Source organism: Stigmatopora nigra, chromosome 2 (genome assembly GCF_051989575.1).
Source record: "Stigmatopora nigra isolate UIUO_SnigA chromosome 2, RoL_Snig_1.1, whole genome shotgun sequence".
NCBI lineage: Eukaryota > Metazoa > Chordata > Actinopteri > Syngnathiformes > Syngnathidae > Stigmatopora > Stigmatopora nigra.
In genome coordinates this window covers 37,104-61,412 of record NC_135509.1, presented here as the reverse complement: position 1 = coordinate 61,412, position 24,309 = coordinate 37,104, and the positions used below count along the sequence as shown (strand labels likewise).

General features: G+C 60.0%; 6 protein-coding genes and 1 long non-coding RNA gene across 17 annotated transcripts; 5 read left to right on the top strand and 2 right to left on the bottom strand.

The window, feature by feature from the left end:
* The first annotated feature begins 73 nt into the window (after positions 1 to 73).
* Positions 74 to 2,679, top strand: rrm2 (ribonucleotide reductase M2 polypeptide). The gene is made up of 10 exons (XM_077738194.1): positions 74 to 217; positions 329 to 397; positions 729 to 893; positions 971 to 1,087; positions 1,215 to 1,348; positions 1,421 to 1,515; positions 1,580 to 1,713; positions 1,795 to 1,899; positions 1,980 to 2,093; positions 2,379 to 2,679. The coding sequence occupies exons 1-10, from the start codon at positions 128 to 130 to the stop codon at positions 2,529 to 2,531; spliced, it is 1,176 nt and encodes a 391-aa protein (XP_077594320.1). The 5' UTR covers positions 74 to 127; the 3' UTR covers positions 2,532 to 2,679.
* A 245-nt stretch (positions 2,680 to 2,924) lies between these two features.
* On the top strand, positions 2,925 to 5,232 carry LOC144211311 (uncharacterized). The gene is made up of 5 exons (XR_013329576.1): positions 2,925 to 2,993; positions 3,585 to 3,868; positions 3,963 to 4,163; positions 4,244 to 4,310; positions 4,400 to 5,232. It is a non-coding gene; the product is annotated as an uncharacterized LOC144211311 (long non-coding RNA).
* A 304-nt stretch (positions 5,233 to 5,536) lies between these two features.
* On the top strand, positions 5,537 to 7,293 carry slc35d3 (solute carrier family 35 member D3). Its single transcript, XM_077738188.1, has 4 exons — positions 5,537 to 6,009; positions 6,084 to 6,294; positions 6,363 to 6,520; positions 6,607 to 7,293. Exons 1-4 carry the CDS (start codon positions 5,605 to 5,607, stop codon positions 7,213 to 7,215), a joined length of 1,383 nt encoding a protein of 460 aa, XP_077594314.1. The 5' UTR covers positions 5,537 to 5,604; the 3' UTR covers positions 7,216 to 7,293.
* A 637-nt stretch (positions 7,294 to 7,930) lies between these two features.
* On the top strand, positions 7,931 to 19,079 carry gje1a (gap junction protein epsilon 1a). Of its 11 annotated transcripts, XM_077738316.1 has the most exons (7): positions 11,246 to 11,345; positions 11,621 to 11,729; positions 13,418 to 13,679; positions 13,804 to 13,986; positions 17,279 to 17,461; positions 17,559 to 17,756; positions 17,884 to 19,079. In XM_077738316.1, exons 5-7 carry the CDS (start codon positions 17,336 to 17,338, stop codon positions 18,079 to 18,081), a joined length of 522 nt encoding a protein of 173 aa, XP_077594442.1. In that variant the 5' UTR covers positions 11,246 to 11,345; positions 11,621 to 11,729; positions 13,418 to 13,679; positions 13,804 to 13,986; positions 17,279 to 17,335; the 3' UTR covers positions 18,082 to 19,079. The 11 variants fall into 11 exon arrangements, with proteins under 11 accessions (XP_077594423.1, XP_077594484.1, XP_077594461.1 ...); XM_077738297.1 differs by lacking the exons at positions 11,246 to 11,345; positions 11,621 to 11,729 and adding an exon at positions 7,931 to 8,231; XM_077738325.1 differs by lacking the exon at positions 11,621 to 11,729 and having other exon boundaries at positions 11,236 to 11,345.
* On the bottom strand, positions 8,288 to 12,136 carry LOC144211126 (beta-taxilin-like). Its single transcript, XM_077738187.1, has 11 exons — positions 12,046 to 12,136; positions 11,402 to 11,517; positions 11,264 to 11,309; positions 11,012 to 11,097; positions 10,805 to 10,933; positions 10,514 to 10,708; positions 10,292 to 10,411; positions 10,158 to 10,232; positions 9,683 to 9,775; positions 9,485 to 9,580; positions 8,288 to 9,375 (listed from the first exon to the last, which is right to left on the bottom strand). Exons 2-11 carry the CDS (start codon positions 11,498 to 11,500, stop codon positions 8,707 to 8,709), a joined length of 1,608 nt encoding a protein of 535 aa, XP_077594313.1. The 5' UTR covers positions 11,501 to 11,517; positions 12,046 to 12,136; the 3' UTR covers positions 8,288 to 8,706.
* nmbr (neuromedin B receptor) lies at positions 13,148 to 15,300 on the bottom strand. The gene is made up of 5 exons (XM_077738227.1): positions 14,944 to 15,300; positions 14,724 to 14,865; positions 14,355 to 14,570; positions 13,433 to 13,671; positions 13,148 to 13,336 (listed from the first exon to the last, which is right to left on the bottom strand). Exons 1-5 carry the CDS (start codon positions 15,228 to 15,230, stop codon positions 13,204 to 13,206), a joined length of 1,017 nt encoding a protein of 338 aa, XP_077594353.1. The 5' UTR covers positions 15,231 to 15,300; the 3' UTR covers positions 13,148 to 13,203.
* A 1,037-nt stretch (positions 19,080 to 20,116) lies between the features above and the next one.
* Positions 20,117 to 23,897, top strand: vta1 (vesicle (multivesicular body) trafficking 1). Its single transcript, XM_077738401.1, has 8 exons — positions 20,117 to 20,371; positions 20,838 to 20,932; positions 21,690 to 21,817; positions 21,910 to 21,985; positions 22,259 to 22,447; positions 22,903 to 23,017; positions 23,086 to 23,172; positions 23,337 to 23,897. Exons 1-8 carry the CDS (start codon positions 20,281 to 20,283, stop codon positions 23,480 to 23,482), a joined length of 927 nt encoding a protein of 308 aa, XP_077594527.1. The 5' UTR covers positions 20,117 to 20,280; the 3' UTR covers positions 23,483 to 23,897.
* The last annotated feature ends 412 nt before the right edge of the window (positions 23,898 to 24,309 follow it).

Sequence of the window (24,309 nt, the reverse complement as noted above, 5' to 3'; positions counted from 1 at the left end):
CAGTCAGTCCTCCTCTCCGCTCGACACCGCTCGGCCTCCTCCGCGTTTCTCTGAACTGTTTTTTTTTAATTCTCTTTTGTCGTTTTTTCTTCTTCTTCAAGTCTTTGGTCAAATTGTGGAGAACAAAATGCAGTCAACTCGCGTGCCCTTTTCCGCTTTCAACGAGAACAAGCTGAGCGCCGACGTCAACAAGATGTCGCTGGACAAAGAAAACACGGTGAGCCCCGCCGCTAAAGTCAAAAGAAAGAGCGAAGAGGCAATTCGCTTCTAAAATGGCTTCGGCTAACTTGAAGTGTGGGCTTCGTTTGTTGCTTTCTTTCTCTCCTAGCCTCCGAGCATGAAGCCGACGCGCATCTTGGCGTCCAAAACGGCGCGCCAAATCTTTTCGGAGACGCCGGTAAGTCCCGTCCCCGGTTAGCCAAACGAGCGATGGGTTTTCAAGAATAATACAGAGACATGGCGGCTTTACGTTATTAATAGGCTCTTTTGCCGACGCCACTGTTGTATTTTGTCTCGGTTTGACCCGTGAAAAGCCGCGTTAAATGGGTACTGAACTTAGCTTCGGCTTAGCTTCGGTTTAGCGAGGTGGCTAAGTGGAGGCCATATTGGTCGGGGCGACTTTGCCATTGAATGGCTGGACTTGGAAACTCCATTTCCCAAAGCCACTGTGGAAAAGGGGCTTGTAACTCAAAGTGGGCCGACCGCCTTTTTTTTTGTGTATGTTTCAGCGCAAAGGCGGCAAGAAGAGCGGCGGTGGCGGCCACAGTGAGAAGACGGAGGCGGAGCCCCTGTTGAAGGAAAACCCCCACCGCTTTGTCATTTTCCCCATCCAATACCACGACATCTGGCGCATGTACAAGAAGGCCGAGGCGTCCTTCTGGACCGCCGAGGAGGTGAGCGAGCGGGACAGCCAACGTGCGCCACTATGGCCCAGCGGCACCCGTCTAACTTGGGCGGTGCTGGCGTCTAGGTGGATCTGTCCATGGACACGCAGCACTGGGAGCTGCTGAAAGAAGACGAGAGGTTTTTCATCTCGCACGTCTTGGCCTTCTTCGCGGCCAGCGACGGCATCGTCAACGAGAACTTGGTGAGTGTGCCTCTACCGGGAGGGAGGGAGGGAGGGAGGGGGAGGGCAGTTGTGCCGACTGGGTTGGAGGGCGGTTGTGCCGACTGGGTTGTTTGACCCCGCTGACGGCGCCTTTCCGCGCCATCAGGTGGAGCGCTTCACGCAGGAGGTGCAGGTGACGGAGGCGCGCTGTTTCTACGGCTTCCAGATCGCCATGGAGAACATCCACTCGGAGATGTACAGCCTCCTCATCGACACCTACATCAAGGACCCCAAAGAGAGGTGAGTCCGCGCTGGCCAAAGCCCCTCCTCGACGCCGAATTGACGCCCGGGTACCCGCCTCCCTCCTCGCAGGGAGTACCTGTTCAACGCCATCGAGACCATGCCCTGCGTCAAGAAGAAGGCCGACTGGGCGCTCCACTGGATTGGCAACAACGACGCCACCTACGGTGAGTGGCACGTGGGCCCCCGCCCGGCGGCCGTCTCCCTGACTCCCCCCCGTGGCGCCCGCAGGCGAACGCGTGGTGGCCTTTGCCGCCGTGGAGGGCATCTTCTTCTCGGGTTCCTTCGCCGCCATCTTCTGGCTGAAGAAACGTGGCCTGATGCCCGGACTCACCTTCTCCAACGAGCTCATTAGCAGAGACGAGGTGGGACGCGTGTTTTGCGGCCGGTGGGTGGTCGGGCGGGCGCCGAGTCTTCTTCTTCTGACCGCCGGGTGTCTTTTTCAGGGTCTCCACTGCGACTTTGCCTGCCTGATGTTCAGGCACCTGCTCAACAAGCCGCCGGCTTCCACGGTGACGTCCATCGTCCGAGACGCCGTGGCCATCGAGCAGGCGAGTCCCGCCCCTTCGCCAAAGTGGGCCTCGCCTCCGACTCTGACCGGGCGGGGGGCACCCTCTCTTTCCTCACGCAGGAGTTTCTGACGCGAGCGCTGCCCGTCAACCTGATCGGGATGAACTGCGAGCTGATGAAGCGCTACATCGAGTTTGTGGCCGACCGTCTGATGGTGGAGCTGGGTTTTGCCAAGGTGAGTCGGGGTGGAGTGGGGTGGGGTGGAGTGGGGGCCAGCCGGACCGCAATGATGAAACGCGCAGGGGTACGGACCTCGGCCGGAGATGGGGGCCGAGTGGCGCCGCCACCGTCCCGCGGCCGGGCGAGTGGCCGGGCCGCCGGCGGGGTGGCGTCACGATACGGACGCTAGACTGAGCGGTTGGCGGGCGGGCTACAGCGCCGTCGCCGCCGCCACCACCCGACCGGGTGGTCTTGGGACCGGGCCGCCAACTGACCCTTTCCCGCCGACACGTTTGTGCAGCTCTTTGGCGCCGAGAACCCTTTCGACTTCATGGAGAACATCTCCCTGGAGGGCAAGACCAACTTCTTCGAGAAGCGCGTGGGCGAGTACCAGAGGATGGGCGTCATGGCCGCCGGCACCGACAACGCCTTCACGCTGGACGCCGACTTTTGAGTGGGGTGCCGGTTTCCCGGTTCAGGTGCCTGGCGCGTCGCCGTGCCGACGTGCGGCAAACTTGTCTGTACAGTTTATTTAAGAGTTTTAAAAATGAATTCTTTGGAGGTGTCTTTTTGTACATGTGTGAATTAAAGTGTTGATTTTAGCCGTTCTGACTCTGTTCGCATTTGACAGATTCGCACCTGCGGCAAACTATTTTTGAAGCCTTAGACTTGCTTTAAAATGGAACCGTTCTTTCCTAAGAGTGGGTGGACCGCGTCCAAGGCCAATTCGCTCGTACAAGCGCCAGGGGGAGGTGATTAGCCACAGACGAGGGAGCGGCGGCCTACATCGCTCGCGTCACGTGATCGGGAGGCCGCGCCCCGTCGTCACGTGTCGTACAAGGAAGTCCCGAGTTGCTTCGATTCGACCAGAAAGAAAATGTCCGCTCGGCACAGTAGACAAGTGTTCGTCAAGCCAGTGAGTTGAACTTGTTTAAGCGCCGAGGAAAAAAAGGAAAGGCACACCGCGTTGCTGTCTTTATGTCGAAAAAAGTACTCGCTGTCACTTTGGAGAGAGACGCCGAAGTTGGCTTCAAGTACCACCGTGAACCAAAAGTCTCGGAAAACCAAGCCAAACCTGCTTTCCAATAAAACAAACAAACAAAAACAATCACGACAAAAGAAGACGCCCTTTGACAGCAACACCACCAACACTGTTAAATCTACCTTAAGTGTTGTGAAAGTCAACGTTAACCCTAGCCTACATGACGTCCAAGTCGAGAGCTCAGAGAAAAATCTACCCCTGCTAGATTTCATTGACTACGTGGATAATTGGAGGATGGTATAATTCCACTGTAGATTTTACAGGAGGTGGGGGCTGGCACATATAATGCCACATATAATACTCTTGCTGGTACACACGGGTTCTGCCACTAGATGGTGCTCAAATTCCTCCTCCTTTGCGCCTGACAAAAAAGTCCATTTTTTTTTCTTTTGATAAAGCAGAGGAATGGTTCATGTGGAATCACTAAACCTCGTTTTTCCCCTTGTTATGTGTTCCATCCCCTAGGGGGCGCTGCGGCCGACCGAGCAGTCCACTATCGAGAAGACTGCAAAGGTGACGTGAGGTACTAAGCGTGTCCGCCCGAGCCCGGCCGACTCTGGGGTCGGGTGGGAGTGGCGCGACACCCTGTTTGACGTGTCCTGGTGCCAAACGGCGGTGCCCGCTGGCTCCCGACGGGCACGTCCTCGCGCGTCTTCGTCTCGCAGGTGGACCGGAGCCAGACCAGAGGCCAGGACGGCCGCCCTGCCTTCTCTGGGCTCTCCCGGCCTCCCCGCTCTGACCTCGGGAGGGTAAGGAGCCATTGTTTTTTTGTTGTTGTTGTTGTTGTTGATGAATATTGGTCCACCGCGAGCAGCGCTAACATCCCCACTTTTCCCCCTGAAGCGCCGCGCGAGACTGAAATGTCAGCCGGCTCACTCAAAAGGTCGCCGATGGAAGCGGAACGTGGAAATGTCAAAGGTTCCCTCGGCGATGGGGAAGGAGCCGGCGTCCGGAAGCGCACGACGGCCCGTGGTGAGCGACGGCGCGTCACCGCGTCCGGCGCTCTGTCGCCATTGTAGATGACGACTAGAAAAAGAGCCCCAGGTGAGTGACGCCAACTTCTTACCCTCGATAAGCGCGAGGCCAACTGCTTACCCTCGCTAAGCGCGCGTCCTCGCGCGCAGAATGTGGTCGGCAGCGTTCGGAACCCGAGGAACCCCAGGCGGCCCGTGGACGGAGCGACGGGTCAAGGTACGCCCCGACGCCCGCTTTCGGGAAGGCTTGCCGTAGAAGCCGTCCTCAACCCCGCTGACACGAATGAAACTTGCCTCTGTCTTCAGGCTATTTGGTGAGCTTTTTGAAAAGATCAAGTCAGTTCTCTGTGCACAGTGCGCCCTAGCGGCAGCTCATCGTCACCACACCTGCCTGGTTTAACTTTGGCACGGTACAGTGGCCACCGCCAGGTAGCAAAGTTGACTAGCCGACGGGCGGGCAGGCGACGGGCAGGCGACGGGCAGGCAGGTGAACACACTGCCGACACAAAGGCAACAATGAGAGGCGGGCCAGACGTTCCCATGGAAACCACAGCGCCACAAAGGACTGGCTGTTTGCGTGCGACAAACACACTGCTACTGGGAGGGGAAAAGTTGGCTGGCCGAGGCCAATTTTCTCTAATTGAAAGCCTTTCTCCATTTCTGCTGCTCTACGTGTGCGTAGACGTAAAAGCCTGACGCGGCAGAGCCAGCCAGGAGGGCCAAAGCCAAAAGGCCCCCCCCCCAAGGCCCCCCACCCAGACTCATTCACTCTGCAAATGTGATTAAATCACGGCGAGAGGGAACACTGACTGCCGCCGGCCTCCATCACCACCCGCACGGCCACAGCGGGCGTCCCGCCAAGCCGGCGCTCTCGCCAAATTGTCCTCTCGGACGAGACGCTCCTCGCCACGGCGAGTGACGTGGCGACGACGAATGTACACAGTGTATCTGCACGTGGCTTTCTATTAAGGAGTGAATGTGTGTGTGTGTGTGTGTGTGGGCGCGCGCCAATGTGTGTTTGCTCATGTGCGGCTTAATGAAGTGTTTGATGTTGCTGGTAAAATGAACGTCTGCTAATCTTCCAGCCACAATGGACCCTCCTTCCTCTGCGTGCTAATCTCCAGGCCGGGTTAATTGGAAAGCCAATTCCCCCCCCTCATTTCACACCGCCCACGTTCTCTTTCCCCGCGCCCTCAAAGTGATTTACTGATGGAAAGTTTCAATTAAAAGCGTGGGACCAAACGACTTTTCACGGCTGTTTGTGTAAGGGGTCACGCCCACCCCCCACCCTTCCCTTCTGCCAGCCCTCTTCCCCCGCCTCATCTGCCAGGGAATCCATCCTTCCATCCTCCCTCCCTCCCTCCTCCCTCCCCCACTCTCCCATTCGCCACCAGAACTAAGAGTGTATGGATGCGCAGGTGTGGCGCGAATTTGCATGCTGCGGGGATTATTTGCCGCGTGGCCTCCTTCATCTGGACTGGAAGCCCTTTGCTTTTAACCGTCAAGTGCGCATGCGTGCACGCGCTGGCGCGCGGCGGACTAGGAAAAGTCCTCCCTCCCCCGAGTCCAGTAGTGTAGAGCGTTCGCTCGCTCGCTCGCTCACTGGCGTTTCTCGCACGCTCTCTCTCTTTCTCTTTCTTTCTTTCTCTTTCTCGTCTGCATTTGACGTCGTCCGGTGGCCAGTCGGGACGATGGAGGCGATGCGCGGGCGCACGCCCGGCATCCTGGTGGCCGTGGCGCACGGGGTCTTTTCGGGGAGCCTGAACATCCTGCTCAAGTTCTTGATCAGCAAGCTGCACTTTGGCTTCCTGACCTTGATCCAGCTGTGCACGTGCGCCACCGCCGCGCTGGGCCTGGAGATCCTCCGCCGCCTGGGGAGGGTGGACGTGCCGCCCTTCGGCCTGCGCCTTTCCAGGGTAAGAGCCGGCGGCGGCGACCGCGGACGCCAACCGGGACGCGCTTACCGAGGGCTCTGTTGCGGGGGGCGCAGGAGTTTGCGCCGGTGTGCATCCTGTCCACGCTGCAGTCCACGCTGACGCTGTGGTCGCTGCGGGGCCTCAGCCTGCCCATGTACGTGGTCTTCAAGCGCTGCCTGCCCTTCTTCACGCTCACCATCGGCGTCTGCGTCCTGCGCAACGGCGTCCCCTCGCCCGGCGTGCTGGCCGCCGTGGCCATCACCACGGGGGGCGCCGCGCTGGCGGGTGAGGGTCCGAGGCCGTGGCCGTGGCCTCCCTCCAAACACCCACCCGTTACCGTCGTCTCCGCGCAGGCGCCGGCGACCTGGGCGGTGACCCCTCGGGTTACGTGACGGGCGTCCTGACGGTGGTGGTCCACGCTTCCAACCTGGTCCTCATCCAGAAGACTGGCGCCGACAGCGAGCACGGAGCGCTGACGGCGCAGTACGCCATCGCCGTCACGGCCACCCCGGTGAGGCGGCACGCCCGCCCGCGTCCGTCCCCGGGCATCTACCCCCTCCCCCCCCCCCAACCGGCCCGCTCTGTCCCCCCCCTCAGGTCCTGTTGGCGTGCGCCGTGATCTCGTCGGACGCCGCCTCGGTGTGGTCGTACCCGGGCTGGAGCGACGCCCGGGTGGGGACGCTCTTTGTGTGCAGCGTGGTCCTGGGCTGCGCCATGAACTTCACCACCTTCCACTGCACTTACCTCAACTCGGCCGTCACCACCAGCTTCGTGGGCGTGGTCAAAAGCGCCGTCACCATCACGGTGGGCATGCTGGCTTTCGACGACGTGGCGCCCACCGCGCTCTTCGTGGCCGGCGTGGCGGTCAACACGGCGGGCTCCGTCACCTACTGCGCCGTCAAGTACCTGGAGATCAAGAAGAGGAGTTCCTACGAGCGGCTGGAGGGCGGGGCCAAAGGGCCGGCGCCCGCCGCCGCCGAGCCCCGCCCCTCGGAGGCCCCGCCGAGCGGCGGCGACCGGGGAGACGCGCCTGCGGGGGAAGCGGTGACCGAGACTGGCCCGGAGGAGGACGTGGCGGAGGATGCGGCACAGACACGGCGGGAGGACACGGCGGGCCACTTCCTGGCCGTGTGGCGCTCCGTCAGGCACTTGCGCCTGGCTAAAGGTGACGCGCCGGTCGGCCACGCGGAGCCGCCCGGCCCGTGAGGCGCCGAGATCGTCTGACCGGCGGCCACAAGGGGAGCCCGGCCGGGGAGGGGGTCGGCGCCACGCCTCTTGCATGCGAGTCTCCGACGGTGCGTGGCCAGCCGGCGCGTGCATGGCCAGCCGGCGTGGCGATGCAAGTGAGTGCCCGCCGGCTAGTCGACTAGCCGGCTAGCCGGTGGGCTGGCTAGCCGGTGGAATGACCAGAAACGCTGGACTGGCTTTTCACGGCCTTTTGTATTTTTCCCCAGAGCCGACGTTGTCCGCATGATCCTCTGCCTTCCCACAATCGTTCATTAAAAAGAAACACGGCGTACGAGTGAGTAGCTGTCGTGCCGGAGCCAATTGCCAAAAGTCAATCTGGGGGTGGGCTCTAACCCCCCCCCCCCAAGTGTAAAACTCGACACGCGCTCACAAACGACGTTTTCCACTTGCTGGCGAGCAGGTAATGGCACGATTACTCTGATGACAGGCCGGCGGCGGCGGCCCCCACATTTCTTTCCATCTTTACGACGGCCGCAATGTTCCATCGACTGGGGGGGGGAGCGGTTATTGGTGCACGGTTAGCGTCAGCAATTTTCCAAATGACTTGAAATTGCACCCCCCCCCCCTCCCCTCCCCTCCCCTCCCGTCACCGCTGTCGAGTCGCTTTGCCAGCACGGTGGCTTCGGCAGTTGGAGGCGTGGCCAAAATAATGGCTGAACTCATCATACCGGTCAGACGCAGTGACCGAACGCCAAGCTTGCAGTGCCATGGGGGCGCTGTTTTCTCTTTTGCCTCCCTTTTGATTTGACGGGAGGTCATGTCTTGTCCACTAGAAGGCACTCGTTGTCTTTAGACGGCTGATGGATGTTGCAGGCAGCCCCGCTTGAATTTTGGAGTTTGTATCTGGTGCTTGTGTGTGTGTATGGACGCGTTGGTACTTTTGGCCTGCTCCCGTCTCCCGGCTTATAGTGCGGCGACGTGTGTCACGGTGCATCCGGACCCAGAGACAAAACAATCAAGACATTCAAGAGCACGTGAGTACTGTTTTCTGCCGCCAAATGCTTTACTTCCCCAATGTATTTGTACTCGAACAATATTATTCTGGAAGCAGTGTTGTTCTTTCGGGAGTCCACTTGGCCCGATCAGGTTAGGTCTTCTCCCCGAGTCGCTCCTTTTTTCCCCCCTAAAGCCCAAATGCGTTGTCACCTGTGCACACCTGGACCAAATGATTTTTGTTTTGTTTTTGTGTGGCCATCGCGGTTGCTACTCCAGGGGTTTGTTGCCCAAATTGATGAAATATTTGATTGAGAGGGATTTTTTTATTTTGAACTTGTATGACTTTTCAAAGGGTAGTCAGTCAGTCAGGAGACTTGAAAGCTGGCAGGCTAGCCGGCGGGCTAATTGGCAGACTAGCTGGCAGACTAGCTGGCAAGCTAGCCGGCGGGCTAATTGGCAGACTAGCCGGCAAGCTAGCCGGCTCTCTCTTCTCGTTGGCAAGCCCGGCGGCCGTCACGGGTTCCTTCCGCTAGAGCTCTTTTTTTTCTTGCTCTTCTTGGATTCCTTCTTGTGGGTCCCGGGCGGAGGGGCCGGCGCCGAGAGGCCGGAGTCGGCTCTTCCCGCGGCCCGGGCTGGCGCTCCTTCTTGCGGGTGGAGTCCCGCTTCCGGTGGGCCATTCCGCCCCGCTCCCGCTTCTTGTTGGATCTCTCCTTCCGGGTCTTCCACTTTCTTTTCCAGTTCCGCCGGTTGGGAAACGCAATCGGCCGGGACTGCTTCCGCCGCCTCAGCCTCCGCCACCGCCTCCGCCTCGACAAAATGGGATTCTGCTTGTAATTTGACTTTGGATGGGGCTTCCACCGCCACGTCCTCCTCCGGGTGGACCGAGGGCTCGGCCTCCCGTTCGCCGACGCCAGACGCCGCCAGGAAGTCGGCCAACTCCTGCAGCTTGAGCTGCTCGGCCGTCAGGTGGCGCATCTCCTCCGTGGCGGCGGCGTCTTCCGAGTCGTCCGGGGCCTCGGGGGGCTCCCCGGCGGCCACGACGGCCGCCCCGCCGTCGCCCCGGCGGACGTCTTTGATCTTGGCGTACAGGATCTTGCGCTCGTCCTGAAGCGCCCGACACAACTTCTCCAGCTTGTGGATAGTCACCACGAAAACCTCGTACTCTTTGCCTTTCTCGCTCCTCTGCGGGACCAAGAGGGGCGGCGCCGGCGGCGGCCTTAGCAAAGCTAGCCGTGGCCAGAGTGGGAACCGGAGTGGAAACCGGCGCACTCGGCGACGGCGGAAAACTCACCTCCTCCAGCAAGTCGCTCAAAGCTTTGTTGCAGTTCTCGAACCTCAGTTTCCACACGTCGGACTCCTTCTCCAACTTCTTCATCTTCTGGGACATCTGAGGGCAAAAGGGAAGTAAGGAAGGTCGGGGGGGGGGCGTCGAGGACCGCCAGCCAGCCGTGTGCACCCGGTAGAAGAGCGGGCGGGTGGGCGTCCGTACATTCTCCATCTCGTTCTTGAAGCGAGCGTAGATTTCGTTGCTCTTGGCCAGCGTCGTCTGGAACTCGTCAAACTTTTTGGAGTAGAGCGCCAGCTGCGGGGTCGGGTGGGGGGGTTACAAGCTCTCGCCAAGGTCAGGAGGTGGCTTTCCCGTACGGACAAAACGATGGACGCCCAGGCGCGGAGGTCGGCGCAGAGGTCGGCCGAGTTCCCTCGGTCGAGGCGCTGGTTATTTGTCTTTGCTCCCCCGCCACACCTCAAGCCGGCCCCGTCTCTTTTGATCCTCCCCTGGCCCCGGCCGGCCACGTGAAAACGCCGGCGCAAAAGTTGGCCGGCCGGGGGCCGGTATCGCCCACGTAATCACCTGCGCCTCGGTAACGGCGGCGTGTCGGCGCAGCGTTTGCGTCTGTAGCTTCCAGCCGGCCGCCTCGCCAAGCAGCTGGCCAAAGAGAGAGCAAAGGGCCCGGGGCCTTTACCTTCTTCTTGGTGCTCAGCTCCTCCTCCTTCATGGCCACGCACTTCCGGGTTTTGTCCACCGCCTCGGCCAGGAGCTGCGGCACGGCGCAAACTGGCAGCCGCTGAGAAAACCCGCGCGGCGCGGGATACTCACGTATTCCTTCTCGCGCTGGTGCTTCTGCCGCGCCTCGGCCAGCGAGGCGTTGGCCTGTTCCAATTTGGCCAGATTCAGTTGGCGCTGGAGGTCGTGGTGGCGTTCCATCTTCTCCGAGCTCTGCGCAGTTAGTGGGCACGTCACAAACGGCGGACCTGGCGGACCTGGCGGACCTGGCGGAGGCGGGGCGCCTCCGCCGCCGCCGCCCCGTCGTCGGCCGACCTCCTCTCTCCGCTGACACTGCTCCAGCAGCGAGTGCAGCTTGTCGCTCAACTTGGCGTTGTCCTCGCACAGCTTTTGGTTTCTGGCGCTGTGGTGCCGGATCTGCTCCTGGATTTCCGTCAGCGACGTCTGGAAGCGGGCGGCCATCTCCGAGCGCTTCTCCTCGTCCCGCCGGCAGCGACGCAGCGCCTCCTCCTGCCCGGGGCCCCGACACTCTGCGTCAGCGGGCGAGGGCGCGCCCGCCTGCCGCCCGCCCGCCTGCCGCCCGACCCGGCCGGGACCGCGTCCTACCCGCAGCACGGCGTAGTGATCTTGGACCTCTTTGCACAAATTCTCCAACTGGCTCCGCTTGGCCGTCAGGCCGCCGACATCGTCGCGGAGGTCCCGGATCAGCCGCCGCTGGCCGCGCTCGCGCGCCACCTACGGACACAAATGCTTTTGCCGGAGATCGACGACGACAAAGGTAACGACGACGGCGACGAGGTGGGCCCGACTCACCAGCTCGGCGTGATCCCTCATCAGGTGCTGGAGTTTTTCCTCCGGGGACGACCAAGCGCTCAGGCCCTCGGCGACGCGACAAAGCTCTACGATCACAACGGCCGATGACGGATCCGCGCCAGAGAAGGGTCGGCCGACGGAGTGGCGACGGGGCGACGACGGAGCGGCGACGGGGCGACGACGGGGCGGCGATGACGAAGCGGCGACGGTGCGGCGATGACGAAGCGGCGACGGTGCGACGACGGAGCGCACCTGACTGTACGCCAACGGCAAAGTCGTCCGGCTCGTCCGTCTCCCCCTGCCAGGGCGGAACAACGCGGCGCCGGAAATTGAGGTGAGGGCAAAGCGCGGCCTTCGGGCTAAGCGAACCTCGGCGGAGCACGGGCTAACCGGGGCGTAGTCGGCCACGATGGCGCTCAGCCTCCTGCTGAACTCGTCCATCCGGTCGTCCGCTCCCGTCTCCTCGGGCCGCAGGGTCGACGTCTCCATCCTCGGGGATGCGCTGGCTGGCGGGAAGGAGGGAGGGAGGGAGGGAGCGCACTTAGTCCTTTTGCTCCCCGGCCTGTCTTCCATCTGGTTACTGTTTGCCCGACGCCGGCCAACGATTAGGATCGCAGAGAAGATGGCGGCGGTGGCGGCGAGCGAGCCAGGAGCTAAAATTGGAACTTGTCGACACCACGGAAATATCCGGGCGACAGCTGCAGCTGCGCCAAAGTAGGTAAGCGCTCACACCAAAAACATTGCTTCACAATAGAAAGGGGCCCTCCTGGCATTGAACTATTTTAGCGTGCCACGCGGCTACTTGTGCCTTGCCGTCGCCCGGCAAGGCGGCGTCTGGCGGCGCTTCCACCTTCGGGGGAACGTTCCCAAATTCTTCCATTGGTATTAGCCACGGCCGGCGTCCGGCTGACCCTTGGTCAGTCCCAAAAGAAGAGCCAAAGAAATTTGCAGCAATTCTCAAGAAAAATATGCATATCAGGCCACGGGAATCCACGGCAAAACAAGCCGGTCAAATCATACGCAGGGTTACTTACGGTACGAATTGCAGAGTTTTGCCAACTTAACGAGCCGGCCAAGTCCGGGCGAGTGGGAGAGCCACCAAGTAGAGGACGACAGCTGAGCGCCCCCCCCTTCACTCCCCCTTGACCCCCCAGATACGCTGACCGGCCCCTCCCACATTCCGAGCGGTCACGGGCCGCAGTTTAGAGTGACGTGCTCTGTTTCCGGGGGTTGGGCGGTGCGACGTCTCCCGTTGGGGTTTATTTCCGAGCGTCTCGTTTGCGGGAGAGCCGCCGATTGGGCCGCCCGAATATCCGCTTCCTTTCACGCTTTCATTTGCTTATAGCGCTAAGCTAAATGACTCCAAAAGCATCTCCATGATTGAAAACAAATTGATTCTCTCAGTTACTAGTCGCGCGTCTTGCCTCTCCGTGACGAAAGGCTCCGGAGACTTGATGAGACAAGGGTGCTGACACCGATGGGAACGTGAGTTAAGTTATAAATGAGTGCATGTGTGATGTAAAACTAGTTTTGGGATGGATGTTTGTCCGTCATAGCACTCCATGAGACTAGGCATTTATTTAACAGGGCTGGGCAAAAAAAAAAAGAAAGAAAGGCCTAATGTGAGTGTTTTGGTTTCAATTTCTAAAGAGGAAAACCTTCCACAATACTAAGTGTCCTGCGACTTCAATCAGTGGATTGCCGTCAGCTGCTTGTCTCGCAGCCCAACCCCCGTTCCTTCAAGTTTGTCAGTCAGCTCAGCTCGCTCGCTCGCTTCTGGATGAAGGCTTGAGCAGAAAGCTTCCCCCTTCCCTCCCCTCCCCTCCCCTCCGCTGAGAAATGGCCCAATTCAGGGGTACTACACATCCGCCGATGCAACCAGATGCCACAGTGGAAAGAGATATTGGCCTCGGCGGAGGAAGGCCTCTTCCTCTTGTGCAATCTAATTTGGTATGTATAAACACGCACACACACACGCACGCACGCACGCACGCACACACACATACACAGCGAGGCTTTTGGCGCTTTTATTACAGTTGAAAGATCACTCGACAAAATGACGCCAGGAGAGTTTCAATGACAAAGTGAGCCTTTTCAACGTCAGCAATGGCTAAAATGCATTTGGCCCCATTGGCCCCAATTTGGTCAGGTGACTTTGCGCTTCTCGGGCAGGCCGCTCGCCCTCCGTCCGCTCAAACTTCCCGCCGGTCGCCCACGACGGTGGGCGGGGCCTTTTTGATGGAGGTCAGACGTACGTGAGAGGTGCTGTGCTGGTAGCTGGCCCGACGCTCGTGACGCACGCCGTCAGCGCCGCATCGCATTTGGCTGACACGAAGGCGCCGCAAAAGCGACATTAGCCGCCATTTCACCTCATCTCTGCCTTTTTTTTCTCCTTCTCATCTACAGGCGGCGGCAAACAACCTGTTGAAGCGGCGTCGGAAGCTGTCGCTGAGCAGGTAGAGCGCCAACGGGTTGACGCAGGACGACGAGAAGCTGAGGACTCGGGCTAGCAGCGTCAGCGACAGGTGGGCCAGCGACAGGTCCGTCTGCTGGTAGCGGAAGGATCGGTACAAGTAGATGAGGTGGTTGGGGAGCCAGCAGGTGGCAAACACCACCACGAAAACCAGCACGATCTTTGCCAGCCGTCTCCTGGCCTCCACCTGCGGAGGTAACGTCCCGTTAGCCCATGCCGCCGCTCCAAGCCACTGGCTCGCTCCAAGCCACTGGCTGGCTCCAAAAGCCAGAAACGCCCCACGTCGCCTTTTTTTCACTTGACACCAGTTGGTCAACAGGCCGACACCACGCCACAAGCTGGAGGAATATAAAGATGAGCGGCAAAGGTCGGCCGCTGGTGAATATTCCGGGCCTCCGGGCCGTCGCCCGGGACGACCCTCGCCCGCGCTCGTACGCCGGCATCTTTATGCGCCGACGTTGGCGGCTCCCCCACGACTCGTCGTGCGGGTGGTGTAGGCCAGGTGAGTGGCCGCCTTGCTTGAGTAATGCTAGTAGGGTCTGACGTTTTCAGGGGCCAGTGGGGGCAGGGGGGGGTGGGGGGGGGGTTTGGGGCGCCACCGCCACGTGGCAACCCCCGGCAGAGGACGGACGCCCAAAGGTTTTGCTGGCACTACCTGGCGTAGCGGCCCCGCCCGGCTACGGCTAACGGATGACCAGTGGTCAATGCGAGCGAGCGACCGGACGTAGCGTGCCCGGCCAGCCACTTCCCGGCGCGCCCGGCCAGCCACTTCCCGGCGCGCCCGGCCAGCCACTTCCCGGCGCGCCCGGCCAGCCACTTCCCGGCGCGCCCGGCCAGCCACTTCCCGGCGCGCCCGGCGGCCTGTCTCACCTGTCTCTTGGTGTGCTGGCTGAGCTCGCCCGGCATGTCGCGCGCGCTGCGCATGAGGGTGCGCGCGATGTGGTAGTAGTAGACGGAAATGACCACCAACGGCAAGAGGAAGTAGAGCGCAAAGAGCAGTACGGCGTGGACCTTGGGGTGCGTCCGGTCGGACAGAGGGTACGGCACGCAGTTGAGGAATGTCACATTCTCCGAGCCTCTCTGACCCTGGGAAGGCAGAGAGATTGCACGCCGGGGGCAAAAGGACGGTCGGCGCCCTTCCGGCCGTCGGACTCGCCCCCCGCCGGCGAGGAGTCCGGGGTGGGGTCAGAGTCTGCTTTTCAATGGGAAAAAGGGACGGCACGTGGGACGCCGCCTCACCTGCATGGAGACCACCTGGGAGAAGAGGGCCTCGGGGACGGCCAGCGCCAGCGACAGCAGCCAGATGGCGGCGGCCTTGGCGCACGTCCGCGCCAGCGCGCCAGAGGCCTGGACGTCCATGGGCTTCACGATGGCCTTGTACCTGCGGCGCAAAGGTTAGCCCTCCACGGCCTCGGTGGAGCTGCCATCCCCGGGCGAAAGCCGGGGAGTGCGCCTTTACCTGTCGGCGCTGAGGGCGGTGAGCGTGAAGACGGATACGCCCACGGAGGTCAGCTGCACGGCGGGCAGCAGCTTGCACGCCGCCTCGCCTAGCACCCAGTCTTCGGAATAGAAGCGGAAGGCGTCCAGCGGCACGCAGGTGAGCAGGAGCAGCAAGTCGCCCGCCGCCAGGCTGCCGATCAAGACGTTGGGGACGCTGCGCGCGGCGCCGGAGCTCAGCAAGATCTTCACCAGCGCGCCGTTGCCCAGCACGCCCACCAGCACGATCAGTGAGTAGGACGCCGTCATGACGCCGCGCGCCGCCGCGTAGGCCGTCCACTCGTCGGCCACGGCCGGCGAGCGCCCCGGGCCGGAGTTGAGGCCGAGCTGCCCCGGGAGCTTTTCGTCCATCGGGAACGGAAGGAGACGGAGAGACGGCCAGAGGAAAAGGCCCCTTTCCGACGTGGAGATTGGCGCGTGTGAAAGCGCCTCGTCCGAGCTGGAAGACGCCGCCCCGGGAAGACGCCTTTTATGGCTCCCGTGCACGTGCACGCGCACGCGTGTGCGCTCCAAAGAGAGAGAGAGAGAGCTGCCACTTCTTCAGACCGCTCCTTCTACCACCTCCTCCTCCTCCTCCACCACCACCATCAGGCTTACTCCATCTGCCGCTACTGATCGGAATTGTCGGCTACATCAGCGCTGGGAACTGAGCAAAAGGATTTCATTGGGAGCGCAGGCTCCTCGGATGGATGGATGGATTTGTGACTCCTGCAGACCGCCCGCCCGCCGTCCAAGTCTTAGCGCCGCCCATCCTGGAAGTGACCAAAGAAGGGACGCATCCGGCGCCGGTGGACAAGTACCAAAAAAAGAAAAGCACGGTACTCCGGCCGACGAGCCCAGGTGGCTTTGGAATTCCGGTAGCGCTTTGCTGGCCTCGAGTGCTCGGAGCACCGGCGGAAGTTCCCGTCTCCGGAGAGCCGCTTGCCCGGGAGGGCCTTTTTCCGAAGGAGTGGAGCTCGGGTCTTTGCGTCCGTCCACGCCGGCACGTGACCATTCCAAAGGGCCGCGTCTGCGCAGGAAGCCGCGCGTCGGCTCCGTCAAAGTAAGAGCGGCGCGGGAGGCGGCGCGCCGGCGTGGGAGGCGCTTGGGCGGGCGGCCGCCGGCAGATTGTGAAAGGGGCGGCAGGAAGCGGGCCGGACGAAGCGCCCCCATTGACCGTGGCCTCGCCGGCGTCCCCTGACTGCCGCGCCTTTGGGACCGGCGAGTGGAAAAAAGAGGGGGGAATGAACAACACGCCGCCAGGATTACGGTTGGTGTGTGGACTTGACTTTTTTTTGCCCGCTAAACGTACTTTCGCTCGGTCTTTGTCTGGCGTCGGGGACGCCGGCGGCTTCCTTCCTCAATGCTCTTCCAGAAGTATTTGCAGTGCAGGGTGTGTTGTCATCACTTTCTGACTTTGTTTTTTTTTCTTCTCACAATCCTATCCTCACACCGGCGGGTCAACTCGTCGTCGCCACCGCCGAATGGGCCGGGCCGGGCTGGGACCGGACGGGGTTAACGGGCAGGCACCTCGCCAGACCTGGCCGGAGCCCAAAACGGCAGTTTTTTTTTTTTTTTTCCGTTGTCGTTGCCCTGGCGTTTGCCGGCGGCCCGGCCGACCGTTGGAGGGTCGTTGGTAGGAGCTGCTTTTTCGCTGACAGAGTCCCGCGGGGATTAGGACGTGGGGAGAGACGGGCCGGCCTGCCCGCGGGGCCTTTTGTTGGCCCCTCTGTGTCTACTGAGCGAGTGCATTGAAGCGGAGATAAAAGGGCAAAAAAAATATGCATTGACACGGGCTTTGGGGGCGCGCGGGCGGAGGGCGCTCACGTCGCCGGGGGGCGCGCGGGCGGAGGGCGGTCACGTCGCCGGGGGGCGCGCATGCGGGTGGGCGGGTTTGCGCTGGCTGGGCCGGGCGGGCCCACAAGCGCCCCGGACGAAGAGCGACGGCCAAAACTATGTCTTTAAACTACATCAAGAACTTTTACGAGGGATGCGTAAGTGGCGCCGCCGCCACCGCCGGGGTAGAGCGCCTCTTCAAAACAAAGGGCCGAGCAGATTGTTTGGATGCGCGGGTGCGGACGGAGGCTTTTTTTTTTTTTTTTTTTTTTTTTGCGGAACGCCAAACGGCCTTTGGGCCGAGGGCCTCAGTGCTGACAAAAGAGTCATTGACGCGGCCTCCACCTCCATCCGTGCGCCTGCCCGTCAGTCCGGCCGGCCGGGCAGCCCCCCCCCTCCTCTATTCTGTCGGCGTGTGGCTCGCTCCGCCCCGACTCCTAACCTTTTGTCTCTCTCTGTCTGTGCACGTGCGCGCTCTCCAGCTCAGGCCTCCGACTGTCATCGGCCAATTCCACACCTTGTTCTTTGGCTCGGTGCGGATGTTCTTCCTGGGAGTTCTGGGCTTCGCCGTGTATGGAAATGAAGCGCTGCACTTCAGCTGCGACCCCGATCGGAGAGAGCTCAACCTGTTCTGCTACAACCAGTTCCGACCCATAACCCCCCAGGTACGTGGTCACGGCCATTTTCCCCTGCGCCGCCGCCTGCGCCACCGCCCCTGTGGGAGGGGCCCGGCTGGAAAATCATCCCCGGGTGCGCTTTCAGGTGTTCTGGGCACTACAGTTGGTGACGGTGCTGGTCCCGGGGGCCGTGTTCCACCTCTACGCCGCCTGCAAGAACATCGACCAGGAGGAGATCCTGGAGCGCCCCATCTATACCGTCTTCTACATCATCTCCGTTCTCTTGCGCATCATTTTGGAAGTCATCGCCTTCTGGCTGCAGAGTCATCTCTTTGGCTTCCAGGTGCGATCCTTTTCCGACACGGCACGGGCGGCCCCGACCGACGTGGTTGTCCGCCAAATGACACGCAGAGAGGCTTCCCCTTTTGACGTATAATTTTTGTTTCTTTTCTTTGCCGTGCGTGTTTTAGGTGCACCCGCTGTACATGTGCGATGCCAGCGCTTTGGAAAGGACCTTCAACGTGACCAAGTGCATGGTGCCCGAACACTTTGAGAAGACCATTTTCCTCAGCGCCATGTACACCTTCACCGTCATCACCATCCTCCTCTGCATCGCCGAGATCTTTGAGATCCTCTGCAGGCGGCTGGGCTATCTCAACAACCAATGACCCTTTGGACACGTAAAGTGTGGCCCCCGCCCCCCTTGCCGTTGCCGTCGCCAAGTGTGGCCCCCGCCCCCCCTTGCCGTTGCCGTCGCCAAGTGTGGCCCCCGCCCCCCCTTGCCGTCGCCATTGCCACCGCCATTGTCACCGCCGTCGCGTCCCCGCTTCTCGCCCTCTCGTCCGCCTGGCGCCTTTACCGGCCGTTGGACTCGAACGGAGCAGGAATCCCACGCGGCCGGGGTGTGTCTATCTGTGTGTGTGTGTGTGTGCGTGCGCGTGTATACGTGCGTGAGGGTGGGAGGGAGCTGCTTCCAACCTCCCGTCAACTCTTCCACACCCAAAAGGAGACGCCTTAAGCTCGGCAACGTCTTGAAAAACAAAAGTGATGACTGATTAGGGTGGTATCCAATTCTTCCCTTTTCAAAGGCTCTGTCACAAAACCCAGTTGACTTTCCAGAAATTGCCGGTCTTTGCAAGCAAATATCCCCAGAGGGCTCGGCGTGAAGGAAACGTGCAAAAGTTGCTCCGGGCTCATGTCATTCTCATCAGACGACGTCGTCAAACTTGCCCGTATCCGAAGCAGCTTTCGCTCTCACTCCCAAGACCGTCGATGACGCTTCACATCACGCCGTTTTTATTTTCTTAATCAGACATCCATCCAACTTTTGTTGTTAAGGTTTCATCTGTTTTTCATCTCAGGTACAATTAGCAGACAAAAGTGGATCACTTTGAATGCTTTTAAAAGAGGATTTCAAGGTGCTGCTGTGTTTCTTACGTGTGTGTGTGTGTGTGCGTGCCTGCGCGTGCGTGCCTGCGTGCCTGCGTGCGTGCCTGCGTGCCTGCCTGCGCGTGTGTCTGTTTGTGTGTGAAAGATCGTAGCACCCGGATTGCGGCCAAGCCCAGCTGTCAAGTTGCTCATTCTTCAAAATGGCAGCCAAAAGAGTTCCGGTCGAAAGCACATCTTCCATGGTGGCCACGTTATATGGATCACTTTTTTTTTTTTTTTTTTTATCCGTTTGAAACGATGCCAATACGGTCACGGGTCTACGACATTTTTGACATAGTCATTACGGGTAGCGGCTTCACGCAACCTGGCTCAGCTATTAGCCATCTATCTGCGATCATTTGTCACAGAATTTGCTGCGTCGCTGGCGGATGGCAAACGACAAGGTCAAACCTCCGGGTGGGTGGCCCGCCCAGCCAGCCAGCAAACCCGGCGACTACTACCTCAGCAACCCAGTCGGCGTGGACGCGACCGTAGTGAGCGGCTAGCCCCGGCGGCCGGCCCACACCTATTGAGACGCTAAATTGGACGGTGGCTAGCCCCCACCCAAAGTTAGAGCTACGGGCTGCTAACGTAGCCGGCGCTTCACCCAATTTGCTCAACGTGTGGGATCAGTCGCTGACTTCATGCATTTCAAAGATGCATTTTTACACGGTGGACTTTGATCTAACAATGACACGTGTTGCGTGATTGTAAAATGCAACTTTTATTTGATTTTCCTTTTTAACCATCGAGCTCTGTTTTTGTTTAACGTCCTTGGAGTTGCGCAAAGTACTACTTGGTGTTTGATTGTCACCAGAAAGAGGCAAATGTCACCAGAGAAAAACTTCAATAAAAAGTATCTTTTAATTCATCTGGGTATTCTTCAAGTTGCCAATGTCACAATTTGTCATTCTCATCTCATTTTCCCAACCGCTTTATCCTCATTAGGGTGCCGGAGCCAATCCTAGCTGTCTGCAACCAGAGGCGGGGGACAACCTGAATCCATGTCCAGCCGATTGCTGGGCACAAGGAGAGAGAGAAAGAACAATCACCACACACACACACGGAGGGTAATGTATGTAGGCGCTTCTCTTGTCTCCTCTTATCATGCGTTGATGGTTAACGCCAGCAGAACATTGGTTGAGAAAGGACAGCACGGCGGCTTTGCAATAGCTTTGGGCTGGGACTATCCCTATCCAATATGGCCGCCGCGCCCGTCCCACTCAGCCGAGTTTCCGCCGAGCGCCGGCCAATCGCGTCTTCTCTTCCTGCCCGTGACGGACATTACGCCAAGTGACGTCACTGGAAAGACACGCGGAAGTGAAAGCAGCCCTGGCGTCTGTGTTTTAATATCCACAAGAAAGAGGCAGACGAAAACTTAGACGAAGACGAGCGAGAGAGGAGCAGCAAGTCCCTCGCGCGTCTTGCTTTCGGACGCCATGGCGGCACCGGCCCAGCTCAGGGCCGTCCAGCACCACCTGCGAACCGCACAGGAGCACGAAAAGCGAGACCCGGTGGTGGCGTACTACTGTGAGTGTCACGCTAGCTTAGCCCAAGGGCTAACTTTTGTTTTCTTTCTTTCTTTCTCCGGGTGTGGTTACCTCAGCCGAGTAGCGACTAGCATTTGCGCTTTCACCGGCTCCTTAAGCTAATTGACAATGTAGATTTCAAAGCCAATGCTTGACAGAGTGGCAATTCAACTCCGTCACGTGATTAGCCGTGCCTTGAAGTTAGCCAAGGGTCTTCGCAAACATCTTGACGTCGAAGCATGACGTAGGGTCAGAGACAATTGGAACGTTCGAATTGCATCGACTCCTCTTCGGCGACTGTGACGCCGACGTTGTCTGCGGAGAGGAAGGAATGTGTCTCAGTTGGCCGGACTTGGGACGCCTTGACACTTTTTGCCGCCTTAAACATGCTCGCGGCTCGAAGTGGCTTGTGCCGTGTTTGAGCGTCTAACGCAAAGGAATTTTTGTGTTTCCACCACTCCTCGCAGGTCGCCTCTACGCCATGCAGAACGGGATGAAGCTGGACAGCAAAACTCCAGAGTGCCGCAAGTTCCTGGTCAAGCTGATGGATCAACTCGAGTCGGTCAGTCTCCCGGCGTGGCGCCAACTGGCCAACGCCCTCCCGGCGACGTTTCGGATTCCCCCGGTCGGAGCCGAAAAGTCGGGGGAAAGGGACGGGCGGGAGGATGTCCTTGGCCGCTTGGGACGGACAAACATTGGGTGGGGGGTAGCTGGTCGGGAGAGAAGGAAGGCTTTGCCGCGGGGCCGGCCGACGGCGTCCGTCTTTGACCGGGCCGTCGGCCTCGGGCCACGGTTAACGCTTCCGTTTATGAAGCCATTGGTGGTTGTGGGCCCTTGGTAAATCTGCGTCCGGGCACGCTTTCCTCCGAGTCCTCCCGTGTTGAGCAGACGGGAGAAGGCCGCCGGCCTACGACAGTGCGGGCCGTAGTCGGCACGCAGCTGCTCTTCATTAATGTCACACTTGCGCCCAATGGAAACATCTCCCGGCAGGGAACACACATCCGCCGCTTTCATCTTTGTCCTCCAGCTGCGGCACGGACACGCTAAATATGTCCACGTCACGTTGGCTCGTCCAGAGTGTCAAAGTAGAATGGCTTAGTCCGACGCGACGCCCAAGGCCGCCCGCCAGTCATTTCCGGGGAGAGAGGGCCCTCATTATTTCTATTTTGCGCGCCGTCCAGAGGTGCGAAAGCCGCAGAGGCACGGCCGCTCAGACGTCCTCCAATCCACGTGGCTTCTCTTTGAGCCCGCCGCGGTCACGCACAATGTCCGCAGGTGGTTTACCCCTGACTGACTTTTTCTCATTGTTGTTGCCTCAGATGAAGATGGAGCTGAGCGACAACGAGTCCATCAGCCAGGAAGTGGTGGGTAACGCGCACATCGAAAACTACGCCCTGAAGATGTTCCTGTACGCCGACAACGAGGACCGAGCGGGCCGCTTCCACAAGTAAGTTTGGAGAAAAGTGGGGGGGGGGGGGGGGGGGGAGCTCGTCGCTGACGCCGGCCCCCGCCCGACGTGTGTGTGCTTGTCGTGTTCAGGAACATGATCAAATCCTTCTACACGGCCAGTCTCCTGCTGGACGTCCTCTCGGTCTTCGGGGAGCTTTCCGAGGAGGTGAGGCGCCGTCGTCGCGGCCCTTCTTAACGGGGAAACGTCTCGTGTTGTGACAATGATTATTGCCATAACGCCAGAGTTAAACAAAGACTTTGTCCCGGGACGCATTCTTCCTCAAAAACAGTCGCTTATCTCTTGCCGGTCGGTGATTTTGCGACACCCGACGAAAATAGTTCCGTTAGTGGTTAAAAAAAATTCAACCCAAATGCTAGTGATTGCAATCCAAAGTTAATTTTTTGGTTTCTTTTTTTTGTGCGGGCGGGTTCCCGGCAGAACGTCCAGCACAGGAAGTACGCCCGCTGGAAGGCCGCTTACATCCACAACTGCCTGAAGAGCGGAGAGACGCCTCAGGCCGGGCCCATCGGCATGGAAGACCTGGACCTGGATCAGGAAGCAGGTGGCCTGCGCTCATATCGCACACACACGCAGCACGCTCACACGCAGCACGCTCACACGCAGCACGCTCACACGCAGCATGCTCACACGCTCACACGCAGCACGCTCACACGCACAGCCGTATGCAGACGCGTCAATGCGGGAGAGTCTGCTAAAGACAATTAGCCAAAGAGACGTGCGCGCAAATTACCGGAGAGAATGGCACCCCTGCTTCCCACCGCTTGTAAGGCTAACGTGGTGGCCGGTGAAATAGAATCCACGCCGTAGCTAGCTAGCTAGGGCTGCCATTTGGGGTTTCCCTTATGCCAGTGAAGAATGTTGCCGGTGAGAATGGCACGGCTGTAGAAAGTCAGTCTCCGGAAGGCATGGCAGCCCTGACCCTGGTCAATTAGATATATGGCGTCCATCTTTTGATGTTTTGTTCATCTCTTTCTCTCCTCCTTCTCACCCTAACCCACGCAGACGAAGGCTTCTCGGGCCTGGGCTCCTTCCGCGGGGGAGGCGGGAATTCCTTTCGGGAGCCCGGAGCGCACGGAGGCCCGCCGCCGGCCGAGGGCGCCCCGCCGGGACCCCGCTCTGCTTTCAGCGACGTCCACGTCCCCCCGGGAGCGCACGCCCCCGCCAACACGCCGGCAGGTAAAGGCAACGTAACCCCCCTCCGTCGCCTAACTGACTCGGGTTCTAACACTGGCTCCACGGCGCAGACGCCGTCAAGCCGGTTCCCACTCCCAGGAGCGCGCACGCCGCCGAAGCCTCCGCCGAGCCGGCCCTCCTCCACGATCGGCGGCAAGGTCTGCAAATTGTGCATTTGAATGAAAGTTTGAATGAAAGCGCCGTCTTTCAAAATGTACTTTTTGGAAGCCACTGCGTCGGTCGGCCTTGGGGGGAGGAGGGGGGGGTGTGCGCTTAGGCCAGCCTGACCCCATCCTGACCGGGTGTGGCCCGCTCCCCACAGGTGACGTCCACCTTTCGGCCGAGGACTTCACCAGGGCGCAGAAATATTGCAAGTACGCCGGGAGCGCCCTCCAGTACGAGGACGTGGCCACGGCTGTGCTCAACCTCCAAAAGGCCCTGGCGCTACTCACCACTGGAAAAGAATGACACCCCCTCCCCCAAAGGAAGAACAGAGAAAAAAAAAAAAAAAAAAAGAATGGTGCCTTTGTCCCCAGCGCGTCTGTCCGCGCCATCTTATCAAACGTGCACGCCGGCTGGCCGCCAGGAGTCACGGCGGTAACAATGGCCGTCTGTGTCCGGCCCCACTCCATCCTCTGTGGAGCGCCGTGCTCATTTGCCTCTTTGCGCTGACGGACGGGCCCGTCTTCTCTCCCGGCCCAAGGTGAACGGGCCAGTTCCAGAAGGTTCCACCTCTGCGGTCGACTGGACGCAAGAGTGCTGTGACTGGACGCAAGAGTGCTGTGTCATCTAGCGCCCCGAGTGCTTTTCTGGGCGTCATTCACCTCTGAGATGTGTATTTTCCTGCATTGCACGGGACCCCAATAAATCCTTTTCAATCGTTTGGCTGTGTCGTGGATTCCTGAATGGCAAACGAGCCAGCGCTCTGTCGCTTCCCTTCCTACTCGCTCGGCCATTATTTGGTGCAGTCCAGGTGAACGCTCTTCCCCGACGTCACTTCCCTTTCATCCACGCAGATTGTTTGAGGGGTGAACGAGCCGACAACGGAGGGTGAGTCACCCAAAGCTTTCTCGGGTGCTTTGTCTTTTTTTTTTTCCCTCACATTTTGCACAGGCAAAAGTCGGCCCGTAAAACGGTGGATTGCCGGAGCTCTGACGGCGCCGGCTCGAGTCCAGCCAATCCAATGCGCCTGGCGGGCGCCCCGGAGAGCGCCTCATTCCTCTCTCCCCCTCCCAGTCTCCCTCGGCCCCCTCCCCACTTTTTCCCCCACCTTCTCAGTTGGGCTGTGTTCTTGT

What these genes read in the sequence shown, in the direction of transcription:
- LOC144211126 (XM_077738187.1), bottom strand. Translation starts at nt 11,500, where the DNA reads ATGGAGACGTCGACCCTGCGGCCCGAGGAGACGGGAGCGGACGACCGG. An exon ending in AGCTGAGCACCAAGAAGAAG is followed by an intron (nt 9,776 to 10,157) that starts GTAAAGGCCCCG and finishes CCGACCCCGCAG; the next exon opens with CTGGCGCTCTACTCCAAAAA. An exon ending in TGAGCGACTTGCTGGAGGAG is followed by an intron (nt 9,376 to 9,484) that starts GTGAGTTTTCCG and finishes TTGGTCCCGCAG; the next exon opens with AGGAGCGAGAAAGGCAAAGA.
- rrm2 (XM_077738194.1), top strand. Translation starts at nt 128, where the DNA reads ATGCAGTCAACTCGCGTGCCCTTTTCCGCTTTCAACGAGAACAAGCTG. An exon ending in CGCTGGACAAAGAAAACACG is followed by an intron (nt 218 to 328) that starts GTGAGCCCCGCC and finishes TTTCTCTCCTAG; the next exon opens with CCTCCGAGCATGAAGCCGAC. An exon ending in ATCAAGGACCCCAAAGAGAG is followed by an intron (nt 1,349 to 1,420) that starts GTGAGTCCGCGC and finishes CCCTCCTCGCAG; the next exon opens with GGAGTACCTGTTCAACGCCA.
- gje1a (XM_077738272.1), top strand. Translation starts at nt 16,324, where the DNA reads ATGCTCTTCCAGAAGTATTTGCAGTGCAGG. An exon ending in AGAAGTATTTGCAGTGCAGG is followed by an intron (nt 16,354 to 17,278) that starts GTGTGTTGTCAT and finishes CGCGCTCTCCAG; the next exon opens with CTCAGGCCTCCGACTGTCAT. An exon ending in GTCATCTCTTTGGCTTCCAG is followed by an intron (nt 17,757 to 17,883) that starts GTGCGATCCTTT and finishes TGCGTGTTTTAG; the next exon opens with GTGCACCCGCTGTACATGTG.
- vta1 (XM_077738401.1), top strand. Translation starts at nt 20,281, where the DNA reads ATGGCGGCACCGGCCCAGCTCAGGGCCGTCCAGCACCACCTGCGAACC. An exon ending in TCGGGGAGCTTTCCGAGGAG is followed by an intron (nt 21,986 to 22,258) that starts GTGAGGCGCCGT and finishes GGTTCCCGGCAG; the next exon opens with AACGTCCAGCACAGGAAGTA. An exon ending in CCTCCACGATCGGCGGCAAG is followed by an intron (nt 23,173 to 23,336) that starts GTCTGCAAATTG and finishes CGCTCCCCACAG; the next exon opens with GTGACGTCCACCTTTCGGCC.
- nmbr (XM_077738227.1), bottom strand. Translation starts at nt 15,230, where the DNA reads ATGACGGCGTCCTACTCACTGATCGTGCTGGTGGGCGTGCTGGGCAAC. An exon ending in ACCGCCCTCAGCGCCGACAG is followed by an intron (nt 14,866 to 14,943) that starts GTAAAGGCGCAC and finishes TTTGCGCCGCAG; the next exon opens with GTACAAGGCCATCGTGAAGC. An exon ending in GCCAGCACACCAAGAGACAG is followed by an intron (nt 13,672 to 14,354) that starts GTGAGACAGGCC and finishes TTACCTCCGCAG; the next exon opens with GTGGAGGCCAGGAGACGGCT.
- slc35d3 (XM_077738188.1), top strand. Translation starts at nt 5,605, where the DNA reads ATGCGTGCACGCGCTGGCGCGCGGCGGACTAGGAAAAGTCCTCCCTCC. An exon ending in TCGGCCTGCGCCTTTCCAGG is followed by an intron (nt 6,010 to 6,083) that starts GTAAGAGCCGGC and finishes CGGGGGGCGCAG; the next exon opens with GAGTTTGCGCCGGTGTGCAT. An exon ending in GGGGGGCGCCGCGCTGGCGG is followed by an intron (nt 6,295 to 6,362) that starts GTGAGGGTCCGA and finishes GTCTCCGCGCAG; the next exon opens with GCGCCGGCGACCTGGGCGGT.